General features: G+C 39.1%; 1 protein-coding gene across 1 annotated transcript in view; it reads right to left on the bottom strand.

The window, feature by feature from the left end:
* CCDC6 (coiled-coil domain containing 6) overlaps positions 1–25,694 on the bottom strand; it is a 104,996-nt gene that overhangs the window by 12,646 nt on the left and 66,656 nt on the right. The window contains exons 3-6 of the mRNA XM_090278063.1: positions 23,651–23,779; positions 8,126–8,229; positions 6,103–6,263; positions 1,348–1,504 (exon numbers count right to left, since the gene is read on the bottom strand). Coding sequence (XP_090134189.1) covers positions 1,348–1,504; positions 6,103–6,263; positions 8,126–8,229; positions 23,651–23,779 — 551 coding nt within the window. The remainder of the gene's footprint in view (positions 1–1,347; positions 1,505–6,102; positions 6,264–8,125; positions 8,230–23,650; positions 23,780–25,694) is intronic.

Here is a 25,694-nt window from a genome sequence, read left to right on the forward strand (position 1 = left end):
ATGTTTTTACTTAAATGGTTTTCAGAGGACAAGAATTTCAGAGAGAATGGGACGCTGTCAGAAAGAAATCAATGAAACTCAAGAGTTACAGATGATAGTTTTATGATATAAACTTCTGAGAAAGAATAGTCTTTATTCTTTTCAAACGAAGAAGCACATACAAAGATATTATAAATAGGATGACCTACTGCTGCTTTTGTAATTTTTTAAATTATAAAATTATAGACCTTTGTTATAGAAAATCTCAGACTTTAGTTGAAATGATAATATCACTATCCACAACAAGTTGATCAAAAGTCTTGCTAGCCCTCTGGATCTATTCAATAACACAAATAACAGAGTGCTGATGTGGTGACATTGCCCACGTGTTTCCAAGCAATGTGCTTCTGACATCTACAGCCTGTAAAGCTGATCACACCATTAGCAGGCCCTGGACTGTTTACTCAGTCCTGTTGGAGGGGCCCTGGAGGAAGCTCAGTCGTACCTCCCAAACTGAGATACCCATCATGTAAGACCAGGGCACCCCTGATTCAGAACAGGGAATTCCCTTGCAGAAATGATCTAGTCCAGAGACAGGCTAATTCCCCAACCTCCGAGTTTCTCTGTTGGCTAAACAATTTCTCCAATATGAATTTGTGGCTTATCTTAACAATCACCTTATTCCCAAGTATAACACTGGGGGTGGAAAGGGAAATGAGGGGGAAGAAGGGAGGGAGAGGAAAGGCCAGATGAGAGAGAAATGCTGATACCATTTCCTCTAGTTAACAAAAGGATGGCTCTTATTTCAGCTCATTTTTCAGTGGGACAATCAGGGGTTTGATGCTAGGCTTCAGCAGATAAAAGCACTGCATTTTTTTTTAAGTAGCTGCAAAAAAGCTTAAAAGTCACCAAATATATTAAGGCAAGGCCCCTGGCTTTCAACAACCTGCTGTCTCCTGCTGATTCCACTTCCTTGGGTTACAGGTACCATGGCTTGCTCACCTGTACCTATGACTTAAGGTGCTCCCATACTTTAAATAGACATAACACAGGATTAGACAAATTCATCAACAAATGCACACTCCGCTTCTTGACCCATCACCCTGCCTCCACTGCTCCCTTCATCAAATAATTTTGGAAAGGCAATTTTTTTCATCTTTTTGGGTTTAAGGGAAATGGTCAATCTTTTTCATTTACCCCATTCTCAGCCTCTACATTGATGCAGTCATGTTCGTCATCACAACAAACAAATACGTACGCCATCTCCTTCCACATCTAGCAAGATGTGAGAAGAGACCTCCTAGAGCCTTTAAAAAGAAAAAGAAAAAAAGAAAAAGAAAAAACAAGGATCATGAGACAGGTGCACACCTTTCGTCATCCATCTCCAAGCTGGACTCGCTCTCAGAGAGCTGTCGGCAGAGGGCTTCTCTCCTCTCCATCTCCCTCTGCAGCTTCCTCTGCAGCCGCAGGTTCTCCTCCCTCATGTGACGCTCCTCCTCCAGATACTGCGCCATTTTCTCTGAATCTGAAAAGCCAGAGTTCTCAGTGAAACTGTGTCGTGCAATCATACACAGACCTTAAAAAAGAAGACAGCAGTCCAGCTCCTATGCTCTAGACAAGAACTGTCTCCAGACCAGAGTCCTCACTCCCCCACACCTTAAATCTGGATTTAAAGTTTACCCCAAGTACCAAAGTTTACCAACGATCTGCATTTTAGAAAAATATACAAAAAGCGGCGCTGGGAGTTCAGACATCTTCACTCCCACTTACTTGCCTTCTAAAGCGCCTGGTGGGGAGGAGGAAATGGTGGAGTTGAAGCTAAGTCTGTCTGGGTTTAGCAGCTCCCAAGTTCTCTGCATGGCTGGAGCTCAAGGGGAGGGGCCGTCAGGGAAATAGATCGAGCTCACACACAGGCTCCCCTCTGGGCCACAGTTCTGCTGCTCAACTCTAGATACAGGTGGCAAGTCCTATATGGGAGCCTAGCACACCTGTTAGCACACCAGCACGCTGTGGTGCAGGCACACAAGAGAACCAGTGTGCTAGAATGTGCTTGGTAACAGTTATAATTCTTTTTTGAAAAACAGAAATCGACATAGTGAACAACTTTCGTATTTCAAATAAGCCTAATGTTTAGTATGTGTGTGACTCATACTCAGCCTTTCTGAGTCAGAGAGCAGGTAAAGACCTGCATGCAGCCAGGCTCTTGGGACGGCATCTCGATTATGACCAATACCCCTTCCGAGGAGCTCCACTGTACAGGGGTGGGCAAAAGCAGATTCACAGCTGTGAGTATGCAGAACAGTTTATTCTTGTACTATTATATATTCATTATTTATTTGCATTACAACTGTAAAGCTACTTTTGCCCACCCCTGTATGTTAAGGTCTCTACTACAGCACCAGTCTCCCAGGCCAGAGCTCTCTAGCCTCACAATGGAAACTGGATCCAGGAATCTGACATGCAGAACTGACATCTTCACGAGGTGCTAGACTCCTTCTCTGAGTTCTCGGAGGTTATTCTGGGCAGGACTCTGGCACACCCCAGCACCATTCCATTAAACAGCATCACATGATCTCCCCGCTCCTTTTCTGGTTTACCTCAGACAGAATCTGTTGTTACTAGGGAACCAAAATAACCTTTATGCCAAACTCAGCATCTATCCATCTTCCTGCTTCTTCCTTTTCCCTGTCTTAGCCCATGAATTTTGGAAAACTAAAATCTCAGAAAAAAGGTAATATCTACCTACATTTCTAATCTGAAAAATAGCTACACATTCAGAGTGGCCATGATCACACTAAGAGAAAGTCCTATGACTCACTGCTCCATATTATCAGTACATTTAAAAGAAGGAGCTGAATGCCACGTTGGCCATTTCCCTCCAACAAACTGACCTATTTCAACTCCCATGTCCATCAAATTAGTTTCAGTTTTAAGCAACTCTATGAAAGTCTGGTGCTTTAGCAAATGATGACTTTTGATGATAAATGTTCAATGATTTCCAAGACATCATCATTACAGAATATATAAAACCTTTTGCCTATCCTTATTCTAGAAATCTAAATAAAAATACCAAAATTATTAAATGCTATTATGTACACTAAGCACAAAACCCTTTGGTTGTTTTTCAATATATCCAAAACCCTACTGTTTAATCCAGTTGCAAAACTCTCTTTAATTGAAGGCATGCTGGGAAAATATTTACACAGCACACTTTTAATACAAACTATTTAAATTATTTTATTCCAAATATGCAAGCCTGCAGCATTTTTCACTAGCTCTATAGGAAGCACTAGATTGTCTCCTTGGAGTACTTATTACGATATTTCTAGAACCAGAAGAACGGCTGTCAGAGCAAGTTGCCTTCTTTTCCATAAACAGGAATGAAAGTTCCGCAGAACTGAGGCTTCATGAATAATCAGTTAAGAGGAAACGTTTTTCAAAGAAAACGGCAATCCTTTCCCATCTGTGGAAATTGGTAGGGGGAATTCTTAACCAATAATCCATAGATAAGAAAGCTGGTCAGGAGCAGTGATGGCTAGAAGACTTCCTAGCCCTTCAGCAATTAACAGAGAGGTCAGAGAAGGCACCAGATCCACTACCTCTGGGTGTTACTGACCAGGCACAGAGAGATGGCTGACCCATGGTATTCCTGGGGTGCCATGTGCTGGCACACTGTCACACGTGATTTCAAGAGACTGGACTTACTCCCAGGAGTCAACACTTCCCTCTTTCCCACAGAGCTCCCTAGGACTTAGGGGACACAGCTCATGTTTCCCCTATCTTCAGCCATCTTGCAATATTTAGTCAAGGATAGAATAAACCAATGGTGACTTCCAGTCAGAGTCCAAAGTGGTGATTCCCAAATGATCTAAAGGTAGTCAATACATTTTGAATTCCCTTTCAAATTTATGGTTAGAAAACACCAATTCCCATACCCCACCCAACCAATTAAACCAGAATCCCTGAGGATGAAGCCTCGCCACTGGTATATTAAAAAACTCCCCAGGGATTCCAATGTTCAACCAGAGTTGAGAAATATTGGGAGACAGCTTCAAGTCAGCTACAGTTGGACTTAGTGGATAAGGATGAGGTAGGTGGTGAGGAAAAGTCACTAACTCATCCTTTAAATCCAATCCAAACCAGCTGTGAGCAGCTAAGTGTCCTTTGTTGCTGTTCATTTAGGCTTTCCCTGTCCTAACAGAATCAAAACAGCATTGACAGATGCCTCTTTTGGTATCTGTGGTCTCTTCAAAGACCAAATAGTGCAGTAGTAAGGAAGTAATGGAAATAAAAAATTACCCCAAATTTATTCTAAAAATGTTGTCTGGGGTACAACGCAAGTACACAGGAGAAAATAAAAAATGCAAAAAAATTGCAAACTGATGGCAATGAAAAGAATTCAGAAAAGTACCAAAAGACATTTGTCTGCCCAACCCAGCAAAAACTCAAAAACATCCTAAAATAAATAATATTTGAGAATACCTTCATTTGTTTTCATGGAGTATATGTAGTGGTTCCCAATCTAGGGTATATGTGAGTTACTTATATTAAAAAACAAACAAACATACAAAATACCAGGCTCTGGCCCTACAGTTAAGGCTAAAAACCTGTATGGGGTTAGACAGAATAAAGGACTCCCAAAGATATCTAAATCCTAATTGCTAAAGCCTGTGACTATGTTACCTTATATGACAAAGGGGCTTTTGCAGACATGATTAAGTTAAAGACCTTAGATGGGAATTTATCCTGGATTATCTGGCTGGGCCCAGTGCACTCATAGGGTCTTTATAAGGGGGAGGCAGGAGAGCCAGAGTGAAAAAAAGATGTGACCATGAAAACAGAGGTTTGGAAGTGATGCCAATACGAGGATGGGGCTATGAGCCAAAGCATGCAGGCATCATCTGGAAACTGGAAACAGCAAAGGAACAAATTCTCCCTTAAAGCCTTATCCTGCTGACACCTTGATTTTAGTCCAGGGAGACCTCTTCTGTTCTTCAGACCTCTAAAATTGTAATACAGGTATAGGCAAAAGTAGGCTTACAGCACTACTGGACAAGAGTAGAGTAGATTACAATAAATTTTAGAAAAGAAAGCAAAGATAAAAATCACTGAAATTTTAAATATACACTCCATTTCACTCAGCAAATGCACTTCCTAGGACTTAGCCTGAAAGCGTTCTTCACAGTTATCAAATGTGTGTGCAGACATTCATTGTAGTCATAGCATCACAAACAAAGAAGGTCCATTTGTATGGGACTAGTTAAATAAATTATGGTATAACCAAATAATCAAATACTGATGCTGCATTTTAAAAAAGGGAGCAAGGCAACTCTATATATATTGGCAAGGAAGAAGTTGGAAAATATAGTCAATGAAAATAGAAAAGTGCAAAAGAGTATGTTCACTGTATTACTTTTGGTATTTTAAAAGTTTATACACATATATATCTGGAAAATGTATTTAAAAATGTGTAATTGTGAGAATTGGGAAGCTGGGGATCAGAGGTGAGAAAAGTTACTTATTTTCCCCCTGCAGACCTCTCACTACATTATCTATTCAAACAAATAAGTTTGAGCAGCCTAAAAGCAGGTAACAGGAGACCCACACAAATGCACAATGATCTCATCAAGTATTTAGAAATCTAGTTCCTTTGATTTCCAACTCAACAACTCGACCTTTTCCAAAATAATAAATTTCAAAAGCATTTATTCAAGTACCATGAACAAATGTTAGCTATGGCTAAAATTTAGCAGTAAGGAAGATAAACATTCTAATCTCTGCATTAATCACCCTAAAATACATTGAAGTCTCCTGCACTATTTTGTTAGCACAATCCTAGAGATGAACGCAAGGGAGAGGATTAAAAATAATACCTGCGGGTCTGAAGCCTCCTGAAATTATTTGAATTATTTTTTGGAAGTAGTCTAAACTAGTTGCCCTGCCATACTACAATAATTTTTTAAAATAATCTATTCCAGGATGACAGTCTAAAAGTATATTGGTAATGAAACACAATATGAATTTAATTAATACAAATTAAATAGTAAAAGTCAGTAAAGCCATATATTTGGTAAGTGGATTAATTCTGCAGACAGCAGACCAGTGAAATCAGAGGCTACATACGCTGTAACTGAGCAGCCCTCAGTTGCTTCTTCAGCCTCTCCACTTCATTCTTTAAAAACCGGATGTGGCGCATCATGTTTTCTGGAGAGTCTATCTCCATGGAGATGTCTCTAGGTGATGGGGGAGCCGAGACCGGCTGGTCTAATTTCTCCTGCAGGATTCTATATTGAAAAAAAAAAAAAAAAATTCAACAATGAAAAACAGTCTGCCTTTGAAAGACAAAACAACATACTAGCCGGAGGGTTTGTTTTATAAAAGCTCCCATAATGAAAGAGTTACAAAACGAATTCACAGGGTAGCATACCTCCCTTGCCCACTTTATATCAACTTCTGGTCACCCTAACCTGCTGCTATTCAAGTCAAAGGACAGAGTTGAAGGGTCCACCCTCCTTTTCTTTTTTTTTTTCCTTTAAAGAGCTACTGATAATTAAGCATTCCTGAAAAATCTCTAACGTCTGCTTCTGAATAGTATGTCTGGCACACAGAAGGCATTCTAGTATCTGCTTACTAGATATTTGACATGTTGGTTGAGGACATGGTGATACTAAAGGAATTTCACTGTCTCAATGCTTTCAGTTGAAATTTATGAATCTGTGGATGGTGGCATTACATAAAGACTCAACTTATAAAACTCCCTCCAGAAAAACCAATCCTGAGGGTGTGGCTAACTAGATGAGAGGCCCTTTGCTTCTGGCCATAGCTAAGGCAAAAAGTTAAAAACAAAACAAAAATTAATGGGTTAATAATGGTAGTGCCACCCCTCCACCAATTATGGTTAGTTTGAACCACATAAAATGCTTATTTATATTCAACAGCTTTTGACTTACAAAATATCAATTTCATATTACTCAACCCAATAATTTGCATTATATGACCTCAATTGTGTTCTGCAAAGGACAACTGAATGGCAATAAACCTCCCTGTCTCCTTTTATAGGTTGCTTGGGTTCTTGGTTTTGTTTTGTTTTTAACTTTTTACATTGGAGTCTCCCCAAGGGCAAATTGTGAATTGGGCCTGCCCTAGTTGTGCAAACTAGTACGTGAAATGTTGTAACAGTCCCTACATTAATTATGCTAAATAAAGTTTCCTAATTCCATTTATTAGTACCAATAAAATAATGCAAAACACAGTTGGTTCAACAATAGCTTGAATATCTCCCTGTAGATATACCTCTAATTTTCACTTTTCTTAAAGCCTGTGTTATGTTTCTGTTTTGCAAATCTTGAGATGAACTCAAAATAACTTATAATGTTCATCCAAATCCAGTGTTTATGGCAAAAGGAGTTTGGTTAGCAAACAAAAGATCCTGGTGAAGTGGATTAATACACATTTTCAGGAAACTCCCTTTCAATACCCATCCACACACCCCGCATACAGAACTCCTCGCCATTCCTCAGCCCTGCTGCAGCACTTAAAAATAAGGACCTAACAGTACCTTGCACAGAGGGGTTCAGGAAATGTTTGAAGTTGAATGACATTTCACATCCATGTACATACATTTAATACAAAGAATCCTAATGTTCAGTATGTACAAGCATTTCTTTACAGCAAGTTTTAAAACAATTAGATAATTGTTTTAAATTTTAAATTTGTTTATAATTTTTCTATTATATCTCTGCTTTCCTAACCAAGTACATTTTAGAGATGTGTAATAATTAACGGCATACGCTATGCTATGCACTTTAGAAAAGAATGGGGAAGTCAGTTTAATAAGGTTAAAAAATGTGAAACTACAACCATCCTTTGAGAAATTTAAAGGTGAACAGTCCCACCTTGACTAGTTTCTCCATACCCTTTGACACCAAATGAAAAGACATTCTACTGGGACAATATGAGGAAAGTATAAAGAGGTGACCAACATGAAAATAGGTCAGAAGGCTTTCAACATTTTTTCACTTGACAAACTAAATGACATGCATCAACCAAAGAATTAAAATGTCTTCTTGTTATTCTTCAGTCACACCCAGAATAGTATCCTAGCCACACACGCACATCCCGTACTGAACAGCAAGACTAAACAAACCGCTTTTCAGCTTCAAGTTTATCCATTCTTTTCCAGAGACGATTAACTAGTGCTTCTTGTTCTTGTTCCAAAGTGTTTTCAAGGTCAATCTTCTCTCGTCTCAACTAGAGGAAGGAAAAAAGTTTTACTGAGAATAATGGTAGGCCACTTAAACTTTGTTAATTAGATTTCTTGACTGGACCATTAAGACCCCTTCACTTGGAGAAGACTGCAAAGAAATGGCCAATTTTCTGGCACAGACATATTAACTGCAACTCATCTTAAACTTTAATTGAGAAAGCCAAGACAGGTTCATTCTTTGATGTTAAAGCTTAATTGTTGTATGGCACACTGCATTTATTCAAGACACATAGCAAGTCGTCCTTAATGAGGGTTTGGAGGAAGCTTGCTTACTAGTCATACCAGGACTTATCTGAGTTTATTCCCTACCACCCAGCCCCTCAAGTCTGGCATGTAGTTCAATGTTAAGTCAAAAAGATTTTATCAGTATTTACATAAATAATTCAAAGAGCTGAAGACAACTCTACATACTGGTCAATGGATGCATATCAATATGTCCTAAGATAGAAAAATAGGCCCAAAATGATAACCACTGGATTCACAATACTGGTTACTTCTGTGGAGGTAGGGAAGAAGGGAAATCTGATTTGGGGGAAGGTATACAGTTGTGGAGGGAACCCCAAAGTGCATTTTACCTCATAAAAAGAAGCAATAGTGGAAAAATTCATTTTATCCCTCAAGATTGAGAAATATGAAAATACTAAAGACAATGCCAGACACTGGTTAACAGGATGCAGCAGGGAACGAAGAAATCAGACATTTCTGCCTTTGAGGAACTTAGATTTTAATGGTGTCAAGAAAGTAAATAAACAATAAATTATATACTTGGTAGAGGGTGAAAGGATATGAAAAAAAATCTCATGAGAAGGATAGAAAATGCAATGATAAACAGATTTCATATGTCAGGTAGAGGGAATGTGTTATATCTTTTTTTTTGTACTTATCTACATATTGGAGATGTTAAATAATTTTAATAGGAATTTTCTTTAAAAGGAGAGAAAGGCTATGTCCCTGAAACCAAGAGCAATTCACCTTTTCCATCACTGAGTCAACAAATTATTTTTGATGGCACAGCTGCAAAAATGCCAAAGTGGCAGATTTCCCATTTCCTTAGGAGGTCACAGAGGCGAGCTCCTCACTGATCAAAGATTCCTGCACACGCAGTAAAGTGAGACCAATACCGTGTATAAAATGTATGTACCCTTCTAGAGCAACCAAAGTAGATATCATTCAGCAAGTAAATGAGCCCAGATCAGGAGTCAACTAAAAACACAGCTTCAAGATATTTCCTTTGCACGGGGAAGGGGGTGGTGTGATGTCAGAGTAAGTCAGAAGCATTCTGCGCTGTGAGGCTGGGGGAGGGCTGGGCCACGCAGGCTCCCCAGCATGTTTACCAGATCCTACCTGAAGCGATGAGGAACGCCCTCGAAAGCCTCCCAGAACTCCTACACAGCTTAGTGATTCTCTGCACTGACCATGCTGTTGGCCGAGCTTTGAGTATAATTTATAGACATATTTTAAAGAAACAAAATTCGAAGGCATTTGCCTGTTCCAGTGTTTAACTAAATGCATATATAAGCAGGTACTTTGTAGGCAAGAAAAACTCAAGCAAGGCATCTTCTCGTAGTAGAGAAATGTATGCTCAATTACTTTTCATTTGAAGAGTATAATCATGCATAATGCTAACTAATAACTCTGAGAATCCAAAGCAAAAGCAAGCTGTCTTTGTCTACGGATGACTTACTAGACATGTGGTTCTGGCAGGTGCTCACCTGCTGTGAGCCTCACTGTCCTCATTAGGAAAATGAGAAGGTTGGCCTTATGACTTCTGAAGTCCCTTTCAGGACTACCCATTCTACCCTTCTCTGTCATTCTCCAGAGGGCAGCCATCTTCAATCTAAGCTAGCTCAGGCACAGATTTTCAGAACTAGAAGCAGCAAGAAAAATCACTTAAACCCACCCTGCATTCTGGAGCTGAAGAAACCCGACTGGCCTGTGAGATGATGTGACTCCAGCAGGATAGAAGTGGAAACCAGACACTATGGTGTCTGAAAGAGCTGGGTTCTGTCCAACCAACAAGTACAGGGGACCTTAAGGGGAGAGTAGGATTTGGAGTAGAAGATGCTATGGTTTGTGAGCCTTCCTCCTTTGCCAACAACTCCTGGGAGTGGCAGAGTAGGGGCAACTTCACGAGCCTGAGAGCATGAGGAAACAGAGGAGAGCAGGACAAACAAGCTGAAAGTGAATCTCAGCTTCCTTTGGCACCAGCTATCAATTTACTGCCCACTTCAGCAAACCAAGGCTTCCTGGGGGGTGAAACTTGGGTTGGGTGTAGCAATTTGCTCTCCTAATTTATTTCCATGAAGCAGGCCACACAGAAGGCCCCAGCTCAGCAGCTGAGCCTTGGGTGTCTCATTTCACAGGCTGGCGATGCTAAAGGAGTTCACATGATTTAGCCCCTAAGAGCAGGGTTTACTGTCCCGCTTCTCCAGCTTTGACAATGTCCACATTTCAGCACTGCTGAGGAGTTCTCACAGACATTAAGGGGCAGAAAATGAGAGGAAATGGTATTATTTATGATAATAATTAACTGTCCCTTTAATTCTTTATCAGAGTTTCCCTTCCACCCCCTGTTCACTAATTCCACAACCTACATATTTAGAGCCAAAGTCTCCACACCAGTTCGGCCAATTCAGGCAGGGGAAGGAGATTTTCAGTGCTTATCATACTCTCCTGATCTCGAACAATCCTCAAATCTGGCAGTATGTGTTAAATTTACAGGGAAAGTCAGAAATTCATGCTTAAATCAGAGCATCTGTCCAATGATGCACTGCTTTCATTATGCCGGTCTCTATCGGTAATACTGTCTCCTGCTTCCTCCCTAATAATATCTGACTTTTTAAAAAATTCAGTATTCATGCAATAGGCATTGCTCATCCATTGCCAAGCACCAGATTCTCAGGCTAACCTGAGCCCCTCCTGACTGCTTATTCTATGAGCACCAATGGATATAGCCAATTTGTAGAACATAATGATTTGAAAGGCTACTTTATAATTAAGTCAGTTCAACAGATTGCCAAATTCTTCTCTTCAGTAGCTCTCCTTCTCATCACAGGTTAATTAACATCAGACCAAGAGTTCTTATTATGGTCCCAAAATAAATATAGAACTTCTTTAATGGATAAATTCAGTGTATACAAATACAACTGATTCATTTGAATTCACAGCCCTTCCTACCTGTGTATTCTCAGTGGGCAGATACCAACCTCCACCATAAAAGCGGAAAAGATAGGGAACCGCTGAGAAATGGCTCCCAACATGATCAGATTTCTATCTCACTGTAGCATTTTCCCATTTAAAGAGACCTATGATGCTGGCATGGAGGTAGAGGTGAGGGAAAGGAATGTTTGGCAAAAAAGACTGATGAGAATGTTAGTCTAACCACGGTACTTAACTGCAGAATTTTGAAAGGTTTTAGTGGATCTTCTCAATCTACTTTGGAAAGTTTTAGTCTACCGTATAATAATAATTTCTATGATAAAGTATATTTTGAACCCCAAACAACTCACCTAAAAAACACATTCTGGGTTGCAGGGAGAAGACTGAAAAAGGGGATGGGATTAAGAAATACACATTCCCAGTTATTAAAAATACGGGGATGCCAAGTACAGCTTAGAGAATGTAGTCAATAATACTGTAATAACTATGTACAATGTCAGGTAGGTACTAGATTTATCAGGGTGATCACTTCATAAGTTATATAAATCTCTAAGCACAATGCAATGCACCTGAAACTAATATGATATTGTATTTTGACTGTAACTGAATAAAAATTTTTGGAAGACAGTCCATTATAACTAACCCAAGATAATAAAGAGGGAAAAGCCATATAAGTTGGGGCTACCATATAAGCTGAACACAGACACAAACTTTATTACAGCATATAGTAAAAAGCACTCAGAATGATGATGATATAAAAAGTGAACCTGATGTTTAAAAAAACAAATAGCAGAGCACTCTCTAGGCCCTACACTAACCAAAGTCTTAGCATTGGCTAGATTTTTTTTTAAACAGAAAGAAGCAAATCTTCCAGGTTAGGTAGTATCTGAAGGCCAGTAACAGGTCAGCCCAATTTTCTATCAGTTTATTATGTAATACCATAGATGTTCAAAGTGGTGACTGTGGAGGTATTAAAAAAATCATCTGAGAGAATAAAAAGCACAATATTCATAAAATGACTAAAACAAAGTCAGAAAACTAAACAGTTTTTGCAATAGACTGAATGTTTATACCCCCGCTCCAAATTAATATGTTGAAGCCTAAATCCCCAATGTGATGGTTTGGAGGTAGGGCCTTTGGAAGGTAATTAGGTTTAGTTGATATCATGAGGGTGCGGCCCCCATATGGGATTAGTGCCCTTACTAAGTCAGGAGAGCCTATGCAGCTTGCTCTCTCTCACTTGATACAAGAAGCAGGCAGTCTGCAACCCTGAAGAGGGTCCTCACCAGAACCTCATCAAGCTAGCATACTGATCTCAGACTTTGAGACTCCAAAACTGTGAGAAATAAATTTCTGTTCTTTATAAACCAGTCTATGATATTTGTTATAGCAGCCCAAATGGGCTAAGGCAGTTTTTTTTTAGTAGAGATAATAAAAGATCTTACCTCATTCCATCCTATTTTGCCAATACATCCAAGTTATCAGGGTTTTACATATACAGAGAGTCCTCACTTAATATTGTTGATTGGTTCTGTGACTTTAAGCAAAACAGTGTATAATGAATCCAATTTTACCACAGACTAATAGATATAAACATGAGTTAAGTTCCTACAGCATCTCAGCACTGTTATGAAGAACTGATGTTAATCGAGGACCTGCAGTAGTACATAGTAAAGAAGTGACTAACAGGATTAATGAGGGAGCTATTGCAATGTATTCTGTGTACTGACATGAAGAGCTGAGAACAGCACACAACAGTCCTTGCACCACACTCTGTGGCAAAGCCTTCACAAGTAAAAGCAACAGAGACAAGTAAAGTGAAACTTAAACACTGCCTCAGTGGACGCCTGTTCAGGCAATCAGTGGGATTTCACTCAGCCCTGGTAATTCTCCTAGGCTGGAAGACCCCTGACCCTTACCTTCTGGAAAAAAAAAAAAAACATTTTTTGAAGAACTCACACAGCTAATTTACGTTACAGATGAGTTAAGACAGGTTTTCATATACCACAGAGTCCCCAAAGTACGTATTCGATTTAATCAAGCTGAGGCTGATTTCAGAATTAAAAACAAGTTCTAGGACATCCCCACAGCTTGTATGATGCTGAGCACAGAAAGAGCTGATGGAAGTTTGCGAGGGAAGAAAGACTAAGACTTTGGGAAGGAAGGAAAAGGCAGTCAGGTTCAAGTGTAGGAGGTCAAGAACTATAGTTGAAAAGAAACTTATCTACGTACCTCAGAAATACACTGATAGAGGAAAAAAAACATGCAAAAATTCATAAAGAATTAGATATACAGCAAGATAAACAGAGTTATCCCTTGGGTGAAACTAATACTGGTGATCATTTATCTTCCTAACTTTTCCTACCCCCACACAATTTTTTAATGAAATTTATGATTTTTAATAAAAGAAAAAATCTAAAGACATCTAATCCTAAAAAAATAACTATTTCCTAATATAATTTCATTGTATATCCTTTAACTTAGGATGTTAATTTACATACATAAAATACAGAATGAGCCAATAAACTCTCAAAGGATAAATGGCAGTGAAGACTTAGTAATATGGAAGACTCAGAATTTTCCAGATTGCCCAGAGTTAGCCTTCTTTACCGGAGCTTACAATGTTTTCTTCTCAAAAATTGTGTTCCTATAAAAATTAGATTTGTTTTTTGAAATGGTTATAACTTCAGGACATTAATATCTCATTAACATTAATATGTGAAAAAATGGCACTATGTATTTCATAGTTTACCAGCTCAATAAATTTTGCTTTTGTTCAGTGATGTTGAGAAATGAAGGCTTTTGTGAAAGACACACATATAATTACTCAGACTTACATGGTTTCTAGACTTCAGTTTTCATCACTTGGACACCAGCACAATATTAAACAAATTTGCATACTAGGCTTGTAACTCTAGGGGACTCTTTTACCAAATAATTACCATAGATGGAAACCAGGTTTCAACGTCTTGGGTGGACATTCTTTTGCTACATCAAGAGTACAGTGGAAAAGTCCTCGGGAAAGAAGTCATATCATAGCGTATGTTGCAACTACACTACTACATCAGTGGCTAACATCTGTCCATTATCTAAAACAAACTTCCTTAACAAAATAACATTAGGGAAACTTTTCTTGGTGTGCTTTATCAAAAATGGAAATGCTTGGATAAAAGAAATCACTTCTTTCTAGTCATTACCACACCCGTTCCACTTCCTTACATAGGAGCTGTTGGATTTACTTAGCCATTCATTTCTGGCCATGGTTCAGTGAAGGGAGAATGCCTCTTCTAAATCATCAACCAAATTCTTGTTTTGGTCATAAAGAAAGATTTGTCCATTTCAAAATTACAAGCAACTAGGAAGTCTCAGTGTATTATTTCTGGACTTTATTGTCCTTACTATAGCACACCAATGCCCTCCAATGTAATCCCCAGTGCATGACCAGAAATTCACATTGTTGGGTTGTGATGACATTCCTCTCTACACAGGAAACACGTTTTGAGTATTTTCCCTGCTATCACGTAACATTATCTGTATGAATCGATCCTGTGGCAAGTGGTATCAGATGCTTCGAAACACAGTCTGACAAGATGGAACACAATGAGTTTTTGTACTTCATTGAAATGGGGTCTAGGGAAGAAATTCTAGGGATTGGGGTGGGGCTGGGGGGGTGTCATCACATCCTAGAGAGAGACATATCTGTGTCCCTGACAGAGCTCAGTCTACTTTCATAGATCTGGAGTTGGGACCTCTTGGTTGGCTTCAAGACATCCTGACAGCTCCTGGATCACAAAAGAAATCCATTGGAAAGAGAGCCTGCTGAGCTTCCTTGAGTACTGCATACTGCCCTTAGTTTACCTACTTTCAAGGCACCAAATCCTACTCACTTTTCACCTAAGCCCTGAGGCTTTCTCCCCCTTCCAAATAAACTACAGGGAGAATGCTTGTACCCAGGCTTCTGAAGTTGCGCAAACATCCTCAAGAATTTGCTACAAATTCCCCCCAAGCGGACTTCAGGCTTTACTATGATTCTGTCCAGCTGTACTCCAATGCAGCTCATCTGATGTGCACACACAGGTTATTACATTTTACCAAAAAAATAAAAAATAAAAGTAAGTTAGCACATGATAATACACCACTGTTAAACAAGAGGTGGAGGAGGAGAGGAGATGAGGATAAAAATAAAAAAGTATATAAATCGTTGTTTGGGGAGGCTGTAGTCTAGCTAATGTTTTATCATTTTTCTATTTCTGTGTTTTACAAGTTTTCTTAAAACAGCAATGGATTACTTTTATAATGCAAATGTTTAATAATAAAGATCCCAAGACTTCCATAATTTGAGTTCAGTATTGTAAGTCAAATTTCAAAGTATGCACAGTGATCACTAAATTTCATCTCCTTAATGCAAGTGAATCCTCAAGGAACATGGATGTTCTTTGGGGAAAAAAGAAAAAAGGGACACACAGACACCAGCAGGTGCTGCTCAGAACTATACAATGGATTCCTCCCATTGCCAAGGGCTGCGAGGGCAGCTGTTAGCATGAATGAAAGTCTTAAAAAACCCAGTATGGACACACTGCCCATGAATTTAAGAAATAGTTTGTTACACCTCAAAAAAAAAAAAAAAAAACAAAAAAAACCCAAGGATGCAAACCTGAACATGAACCACTAGCCACTAAATTCACAGCTGTCCCAGTCACAAGGACACAGAGATTACCTGTGTAATCACTTGAGTTAGTCGTTTCAGCTACTAAGTAGCATCAGCATTGTATACAGACTGATTGTATTTTGAAATGAATTAACTTCCAGATATCTTGTAGCCTTCATTAAGAACCACTGTTCTAAGAGCTAGAAACCTAAAACTTCCCTTCCTTCCTCATACAACTTAAAATATACTATGTTTCTTGTTTCATCTTAGAAAAAAAGAACAGAAATTAAATCCTGTCCTGAAGATTGAAATTCATCATTCTAAAGGCCAGCCTGTGTGATTTGCTAGTTGTACATGGTGGGAGACACTGGAATAAATGGGTATCACGTGCCCCTGGAGCTGGGGTCTTGTCATGCCTCTGTAGTCAGCTGATGTTGTCTAGTGGCTAAAGGTAACAACTGGGCACCTGTTGGCACAGAGGCCTGCATGAGCCCTGGTACAACTCCACGGAAGCCTTCTGTATGATATTCCCTATAAAGGCCAGTTATGCCCTCAAAGACACCATACACAGACTGCCAAAGCCCCTTCTCTTTCCTTGCCCAGTAACAAAGAGGAGGGGTTCAATTTCACATCTTCTTCACAAGCTCTTTTCTGCATTCTCCGAGTCTCTACTCCATGCCGTAACTGCATTCACTTTTTATTGTGTCTCCTCTTCCATTTGTCTCTCACATTCCTGCTTCCCTGCAACAAGCTGGACTTAGCTCTATTCAGCCCATGTGTACCCATTAACAAGTGCTGTCCTGATAATAAACCAAATGCCAAGGAGCTTCAGGACCTCCTCAGTTGTTAAGGGGGAAAAGGATTGCAATAGTAATGTTGCTCCTCTCTACCACAGTACTGCAGAGCATCTCTCATCACTGTCCATAGGTCCACTGGCCTCCCTAAGGCCAAGGACCTTTCTTAGCAGAGTTTGTGGCAGATGGCAGGCATGTAGTACAGGTGTGTTGAATTAATGCAGGATGTGTGCCATATAAGTGCACTGACTGCAGCATGGACAAAAAGAACATCAAAGCGGTAGGGTCACAGATGACATATGAGCACACAGAGATTCATAAATCAAACGGATAACCAGGTGAAGGAAGGTGGTGAGACATTTGAGGCTCAGATAATATGCATGCACATTTTCCCAGACATGTATATAACATGTCACTTACCATATATAATAATATAATGTCATTTACCATAGACATTAGGTGGAAACTGTCATTATTAATGGTAGCAGCTACAATTTTTAGAGAGCTGATTAGATGTGAGTCACCAAGGGATTTACCTTACAAGGAATTTATAGGGAAGAAACAATTTGTCTGTTTGCTAATTACTATTTGTGTACCAAGTGTTACAAGAGAAGGGCTGAATGTTTGCAAATTCTTTATAGCACAGATCCCTAAGTGCCTGGAGGGGGGAAGGAGGTATGACAAACTAGGAGGGGAATGCAGAGAGAGAAAGCGGTCCAGGCAGAGGAGACAGATCTATGGAGATCTAGGGCAGGAAAGCACTGGGCACATCAGAGCATGATTTTCAAACTACAGGTCACAACCCATTACTGGATTGTGAAATTAGTTGAGTCAGTTGTGACCTACATTTTGCTAAAAATGAAATAGGATTGAATGGAAAATGAGTGCAAAGCATGTAAGGTTGTTTGATGAAACTTGTCCCAGTCACATATACAGTGACAAAAACGTCAGTGTACCTGGTCACATTTCAACTTATCTCTGGCTGTGCTGTCCACACCGGGCCAACTCTACGTCAGAGGGAGGAAAGGACTTCACTAGGCACGGAGAGCGAGGAGAGGCACAATGGGAGATTGATCCTCCTGACAAACCTACACGTTAGGTATTGCGTCTGCTTCACAACAGAGATCAAACTGCTTGCCTCACATCACCCAGCTTATCCAGGTGAAAGGAAAACTGGAACCTAGAAGAGTGTCTCCCTGAACTACAACAGGCTAAACTACTGTCGGTGCAAGTGGACGTTAATGAGTGAAATTACCATTCCAATCTAAATCCAACCTTTAGATATGGGTATCTGTGCTTTGGGAGGAAAGGACATCTTGGATATGGAAACATACCCCAAATTTCAGGCATGACTGAGAAAACTACACTGGGCCAACTGCAGGGAAAAGAGTAAGGTGTCTGGTACACAGCAGGCAATCCTGTTCATCACGTGTCAGCTGACATGCCTAATGTTCCACTGATTTATCCCACTTTTTCTATTGTACTACCTAAGTCCGCCTGTTTATGGCTGCTGTTTTCTTCTTTCTCATAAGACAATTTTCTAAGCTAAGTAAGTGCACAGAAGGCTCTCATATCTGCTGAGCTGAACTTCACTTAATAAATAAACCGAAGTGTGCCTTTTAATGCTAGTTATCCTTCTCCAGAGAAGAAAAATCCTTCCTAATTGGCAGAAGTCATTTGGATCAAGATTTTCTGATGCAGGGAACATTCCAATGTCTAAATGTTCTTACCTAAGAAGGTGTGAATACCAAATAAGAGACTAAGAGTGAGCACATATTTGAACAAAAGTCTTCAAATAGGGGCCACCAGTGTTTGCTAAAGAGCCCCTAACAGCACTAGAGTTATGTTGACTAGACTCAGTTTATTATAGTATTAGTGCTGTAAAGTAAAGACCTTGTAATTTACATTATTCTGAACATTATTTTTTCACATCATCCCATAAGTTGTCTTTTGGAATTAAGTGTTTAGAATGCTAAATAAATGTCAAAAAGATAACTAAAATAAATGATTAAGAACTCCTCCCTGGCTTAGAGCATTGTCACAGTACACCAAGGTTGCAGGTTAAATTCCCCAGTCAGGGCACATGTAAGAATCCAGCAATGTATCATAAATAAATGCAACAACAAATCTGTCTCTCTCTCTAAAATTAATATTTAAAAAAAAAAAAAAAGAACTTCTTAGCTGTGTAACTTAAGGAAAGCCTCTTGTTCTCTGTCTGGTTTTCCACTTCTGAAAAAGCCATGTAAGCAGGTTAGGCCACTTACAAGCCAACTTGGTCTACCATCAAGCAGCAAGTCACATCAAGCCCCCCACTCTGCAGCAAGTTCTAGGGAGAGAGAAAAGGGGAGCAGAAGGCTTTTGTCCCAAATCCTGGGAGGAGATCTGATGCCCCTGCCCCTGGATTTCCTCATGATTTCCCCATTGTCTCATGTATCCACTAGAGTCTGGGGACAAATTCTTCCCCCAACACGGTCCTCCAGCTCTAAAATCCTATGAAATCACATATTGCAAAACACCAACAGAACAGAACCATTTGTAGTACAGAGACCTGGATCATGACCAAACTGTTAACATTACCTATTTGAACAATGAAAGGATCCCAGATTCTGGGTATAAAGAATAAATGCTATCTGACTGACTTTTGGAGAGAGAAACTTACAATGAGAGTGTCTGGCATGTGAGTTGAAAGGGGCCTACTTTGAAAAAAAGGCAAAGACAAACACTATTAAGTCTCAAACATCATTAAGTTCTGCTTTACAGATAATGGGTAGGTGCCTACATTACAAGCTACACCTTTAAAACAAACATGTGATGGCCAACACAAATGCCTGATAGAAAACCTTCCAATATCCCTTCTGCGGGTCCAATTCCTTAGGTTCAAAATATGGATTATTTTAAAATTAATAGCAGCACCACGTCATGTCGAGTGCTTACACAGCAGGCCTTATGTGAGTCACCTGACACTCTCCCATTCATTTATCTAACATAAGTTTGCTAACACTGACATTTTATCAAGAAGGAAACTGAGGCTCACAAATGAACGGACTGGGACAACAGGATAACCGCACACAAAAGAATGAATTTGGACCCCTATCTCACACCCTACATGAAAACGAACTCAAAATGGATCAAAGACCTAAATGTAAGAGCCAAAAGTATAAAACTCTTAGAAGAAAACATAGGGGTAAATCTCCATGACCTTTGATTTGGCAATGAAGTCTAAGATAGGACAGCAAAAACAAAAAAAGAAAGAGATAAATCATACTTCGCCAGAATTAAAAATGTCAATGCTTCAAAGCACATTTTCAAGAAAGTGAAAAACACACAGAATTGAAGTAAATACTTGTAAATGATATATCTGATAAGGCACTTGTATCTAGAATATATAAGGAACTCGTATAATTCAATAATAAAAACACCTTGAATAGACATTTTTCCGAAGAAGATATACAAATGGCTAATAAGCACTTGAAAAGATGCTCAACATTATTAATCAGGGACCTATAAACCACAAGGAGATACACCTTCTCATTCACCAGGACAGCTACAATCAATATGGTTCAGCCACTTTGGCAATCCCTGCAAAAGGTCAATGCAAGGGTTACCATGCAACCCAGCAATTCCACTTCTAGGTATATACCCTAGAAAAATGAGAACAGATGTCCACACAAAAAACTATGTGAATGTTCATAGTAGAATCATTCATAATAACCAAATGGTTGAAATAACCCAAATTTCCATCAAATGATGAATGGATGAACAAAATGTGGTATATCCATACAGTGGAGCATTAATTGGCCAGGAAAAGAATGAAGTATGGGCACATGCTACATCATGAATAAAAACATTGTGCTAAGTGAAAAAAGCCAGTCACAGAAGACCGCATACTATATGATTCTATTTATATAAAGTATCACATAATGAGCAAATATGTAGAGACAAAAAGTAGAGTAGTTCTTGCTTGAGGGGGACAGGAGAGTAACAGCTGAAAGGTACACAGTTTCTTTTTGAGGTGATGAAAATGTTCTAAGACTGACTGTGGTTACAGTTACACAACTCCAAATACACTAAAAAACACTGGATTATACATTTTAAATGAGTGATTTGTAATGGTATATGAATTATATCTCAATAAAGCTGCTACCAAAAAAAAAAAAAAATAAATGAACCAAGGTATTAAGCAGAGAAACAGGTTCATATCTGGTTCCTTACAAGTACTGTGCTAAGGCCCTGAACAATACATTGAGTCGCCTTCCAAAATACAAGTGACCATTCTTCAATCACCTGTCCAAATCCACACTTCTTCCAACAAAGCAGTGGTAGGGCATGAGACTATCAAAAAATTACCTTCAATTTTTTAATTGTGCCAGAAAAGCAAAGACATATACTGTACATAAACTATTTCCAAGCATAATGTAGTACATGCCTCTGCTCTTCCAATAATAATCTGTAGTATAGGCTACATTAAATAATATAGACTATGATATATAGTATATAATATAATACAGATGATAATCCCAAGAGATAACAACAGAGAAGGTCAGAAAACATCCACGGAAACATAAGAGATTTATTTCCCCTGGAGGAAAAAAAAAATGTTTTCCCTTAAACACTGAATAAAATTACTTATAGCAAAACAAAATATGGAGTAAAATCTCCAACATTTAATCATCCTGAACATATCCAAAACAAAGAGGAGAAAGTTTATAGTGATGTTAAATTTCTCCACCTTAATTAAAATAGGGACTTGATATCCCAGATCTAAAGTTTATTTCTACTGCAGGGCTTAGCAAAGCATACATTCCATTGTGGGAATCCATTTCTTTACTGTTGAGGTCTGAACTAAGCCTAAAAATGCACTGCATCATTAACTCAGAGAGAATGTAAGCTTTGCACCTCATTTTAAAGGGGTTCAGTCACTGAGGTCACTAAAGAGTCTTAAGAGGGTGCACAAAGCAAGCCATCCCCTCTCTCAGGGACTGTAGGATGAGACTGCCCTTCTCTGACGCTAGGCCACTACCTCCCCCTTGTGGCCACAGCAAAACCCTGGGGCTTACAGCCCTAGTCCCCAGATCTCCTTTGGAGCCTGTGAACAAACACAAGAGCAAAGCTACTGACATTATTGACCACCATCACTGTGAAGGCCATGACCAACGGAAGTTCTCACAGTAGCAACTATTGGGAGAACTTGACTTGGTTAATTCTTTATTAACAAGTACCACTAATAAGTACTTGGCGAATCAGGGACTTAGACTCCTCAAAGCTTTAACTTGAACAGAACTAACTGGCTATTGCCTATCCTGGGAATGAAACAGGTGAACTTTGAACAAAATGTGTTTAAACTGTGCAGGAGGAGGAGCTTCCTAAATTTAGATCTTGCACCTGAATTCTTAAGATAAGTGGTAAAATTAGATTTCTCTTGAGTATGTATAAAATAGCCAACCCTTGGGAATGAAACTTTTTTTCCTTTTATCTGAAAGGGATGAAGTTTTTTAGGGCCATTATTCATAGTCTTGGAAAACCCAGTAACATTCCTCCCTTTGACATATAAGTAGGCACAAGAATAACACAAAAGGTCAGCTAAATAAGTTTCAAACAAACCCTGACTTCTTCTCAAAACTCACAATCCCATCACCAGTCATCCTGAGGCACAGTGACATCAGAGTGGGAGGGTGATTTAGAACCCGTCAGCATGGACACACAGAAGATCCTAAAGTTGGGATAAATCAGACAACTTACCGGGAAAGGGTAGGCCCAACCATCAAAAATGGCAATCGGGATCTAAATTATTAAGACCTCGAAGATGTTCATCAATATACAGAATTTTACATGGAATCCAGATGACAGTACACTATGGTCAGCCTCTTATTTGTCTCAGGGGAAATAAAATTTCAAGATGCTGGAATGGGGAAAAAGCATTAAGAGGGGATCTAGGCCAGGAATTAATAGGTTATTCTGTCTGACACACCAACCTGGGTAGACCAGTAACAGCTGCCTACAGTTCTGTGTGTCGGAATCTAAAGACCTGTCTGGACTCTCAAGGCAAGAACAATGACCAATTGCTAACATCTGCCAAGGACACTGAACAAAGCGATTATGCATTGTTACTTTCTACCTTTTGTACATGTTTAAGCTCACCATTTCTGATTTTAGTTTGTTCTTCTCTGTTTATAAATGGAAAGCTTGGGCCCAAAGAAGTTAATCAGTTACTTCAAGGTTATATAACTGGTTAGTGGGTGAACTGGGTGTGCAACCAAGTCTCTGACTCCATATCTGAATCTATAAATCTAGTTAGGAGAAGATAGAGTTCATATAAGGTTGCTAATACATTTCTTTTTTAATGCTAATGTTTGTTCTGAAGAACCCCTGAAATAGAAGTTTTAGCTCCACAGCCACCCTGTCTCAGGAACTTTCACACAAACTATCCTGTGGTTAAAAACACATTCTTACCCCTTTGCAAAAAGGAACCTAACACTTCCTGTCTATAAATCAGTACACAACATATCTCCTGAAAGTTTATTAAATGCGGTGAGAAAAAGAACAAGTGCATGAGAGAGTGAGCAGGTGCTACACAGACCTTCAGAAATGAAGTCTCCACTGTGGGAAGAAAAAGCTGAAAAACACTTTTAATTTATATTCCTCAGGGCATCTTAAAGCTTAAAAGAACACATTTTTGTTTCTATTTTCCACTATTTTCTGGAATCATTTTAATTAAGTATACTTATATGAAGTCTTTGTCTTATTAAAAAAGTACAGTTGATGATACGAAAAAAAAAAAAAGTGTAGAGAATTGTAGATTCTTACTTGCTCTAATGTCAGCTGCTTAGAAATGGTATCATTCTCCAGTTTTTTAATTTTCTTCATCAGCTTGTTGACCTGGAATTCCTGCTCCTGTTCGAGATGCTGTTCTAATTCGGCTTTCTCATGCTGCAACTGGAAAGTGAAAAAGATACAGAGGTGGAAATCAAGACCCTCAAAAGCCATGGAAACCACGGCTGCAAAAGCTGGTTTCACTGAGTCAGAGACATCGCCGCAACAAAAGTTACGTTACTCGTTACTTGGTCTCCATTCAAATGTGTACCAAGTAACCTGTTTCTCATTGGCTGCTTAACTTATAACCAACTATTACACTGAACACACGCAGCCACTTGATCATAGCCAACAGCCAAGAAATGAAAGGGCCAATACAAATGTGCATCAAACCATGATTAAAGACAGATTTCAATTTTTAAAAACATAAGTGACTGACTCTGTAGAGGGGAATTGGGAGGCTAGGGAATGAGGTAAGGAAGGAAACTTACTTTTTAACATATAACCATAGGCATAAAAATTAATAAATATAAAAAATGCTTGTACTGTCAGTTTTTATTATATGAATTACAGTTTATTCAGATCTATAGAATATGTGTGGAGAAGGAAGAGATGTTACAATCACAAAACATACATACTTAATTATTCTAAATGCTATTTCCCAATGCTTTGGCAAAAATAAGTACAACTCATAGCTTTCTATAATAAGATTGTACATCACACCTCCTACCATCTTTCCTAAAAACCAAGGGGGAAAGCCTCTTATTTATGCACTTAAAAGGTTATGGTGCCGTTAGAAAAGAAAATTCGAAGAAATAATTTACTCCAACCTTCTAAACCAAAAAGGAATGACAAAAGTCCAGTGGGCACACAACAGGTGGGATTTTCATTAATAACGATGCATTGTTTCCAACACTCTCAAATGGGGAGTTTTACTGACCCACAGTAGGGATTTGAAAGAAACGATACCCTCAGAGCTTCATGTTTTCAGAACCAAGGAGAGGTTAAGTAAAACTTATTAAAAAACAATAAAGAACATCCAGTTCTATTTGGTTTAAGATGACACTGCTCCCTAGTTTGTCCATGTCTTTGGGAAGACACTGTACACCATGCATTAGGTAGACACGATCACACCCATCTTATCATGTCACAGAATAGGTTACTGGACCAAGGTAATTCAGCAGGAAAGCAGCAGAACCTGGCACCCAAACCCTGCTCTGAACCCCAAACCTGTGTTCTCCCACTTAAATCAGAGTAAACCTAAGGGGTGTTGATTTCAGACTCCTCCACCCGCTAATGCCTAGTGTACCTTTCGCATTGGCAAGTCAAACGATTCAACACAGAAAATAATGAGCCGTGCAGGTGGGCCAGAGGGTGCTGAGTCTTTGTAAACCCTGCCTCGGGTGCGATGGACAACAGAGGAAGCTCATCAGGGCCTGATCAACCTTTAAATGGCTACCTAGCCCTCTCCACCTTTGACAAGTTCCACTGCTCTACAAAAGCATATATTTGGTTTTAAAAAAAGTTTAAAATCCAACATCATCTTCTAACACTGGAAATATTGATTAAACAGATGCTGTTTTTCCTCCAACTATTTTTGATGCGCAAGTCCAAAAAAAAGCTGGTCAACCTTGCAGGGACTCAGAAAAAAGCAGGTATGAGGAGGTGCTTACAGGGACAAGTCTATTTTAAGCTAGCTCTTTAAAACTCAGGTTCTGCAAGACCAAGCAGTAATTAAAAAAACTAAGGAGAATGGACAGAGAACAAGAAGAGTTCTTGGTATTTCAGACATGAAAGATCCAAATGGAAAAAATATGACTTCCGAGGGGGAAAAGAAAAACAGCAAAACGTGTCAATCTTCATTTAATATTTTTATTCTATAAACATTTTCTATGTGTCATCTATCTGTGGATATTATACTCGTCGGCAGCCGTCCGTCTCGAGAGACAATGGTGTAGCTTCTTAAGAGTGTATCTGCACCGCCGAGAATGGCTGTGCAGTCCGACTCGGGAGTGACACGGTATCTGTCACGGGATAT

The sequence above is a fragment of the Furipterus horrens genome, unplaced genomic scaffold (assembly GCF_987537825.1).
Source record: "Furipterus horrens unplaced genomic scaffold, mFurHor1.1.pri manual_scaffold_5, whole genome shotgun sequence".
NCBI lineage: Eukaryota > Metazoa > Chordata > Mammalia > Chiroptera > Furipteridae > Furipterus > Furipterus horrens.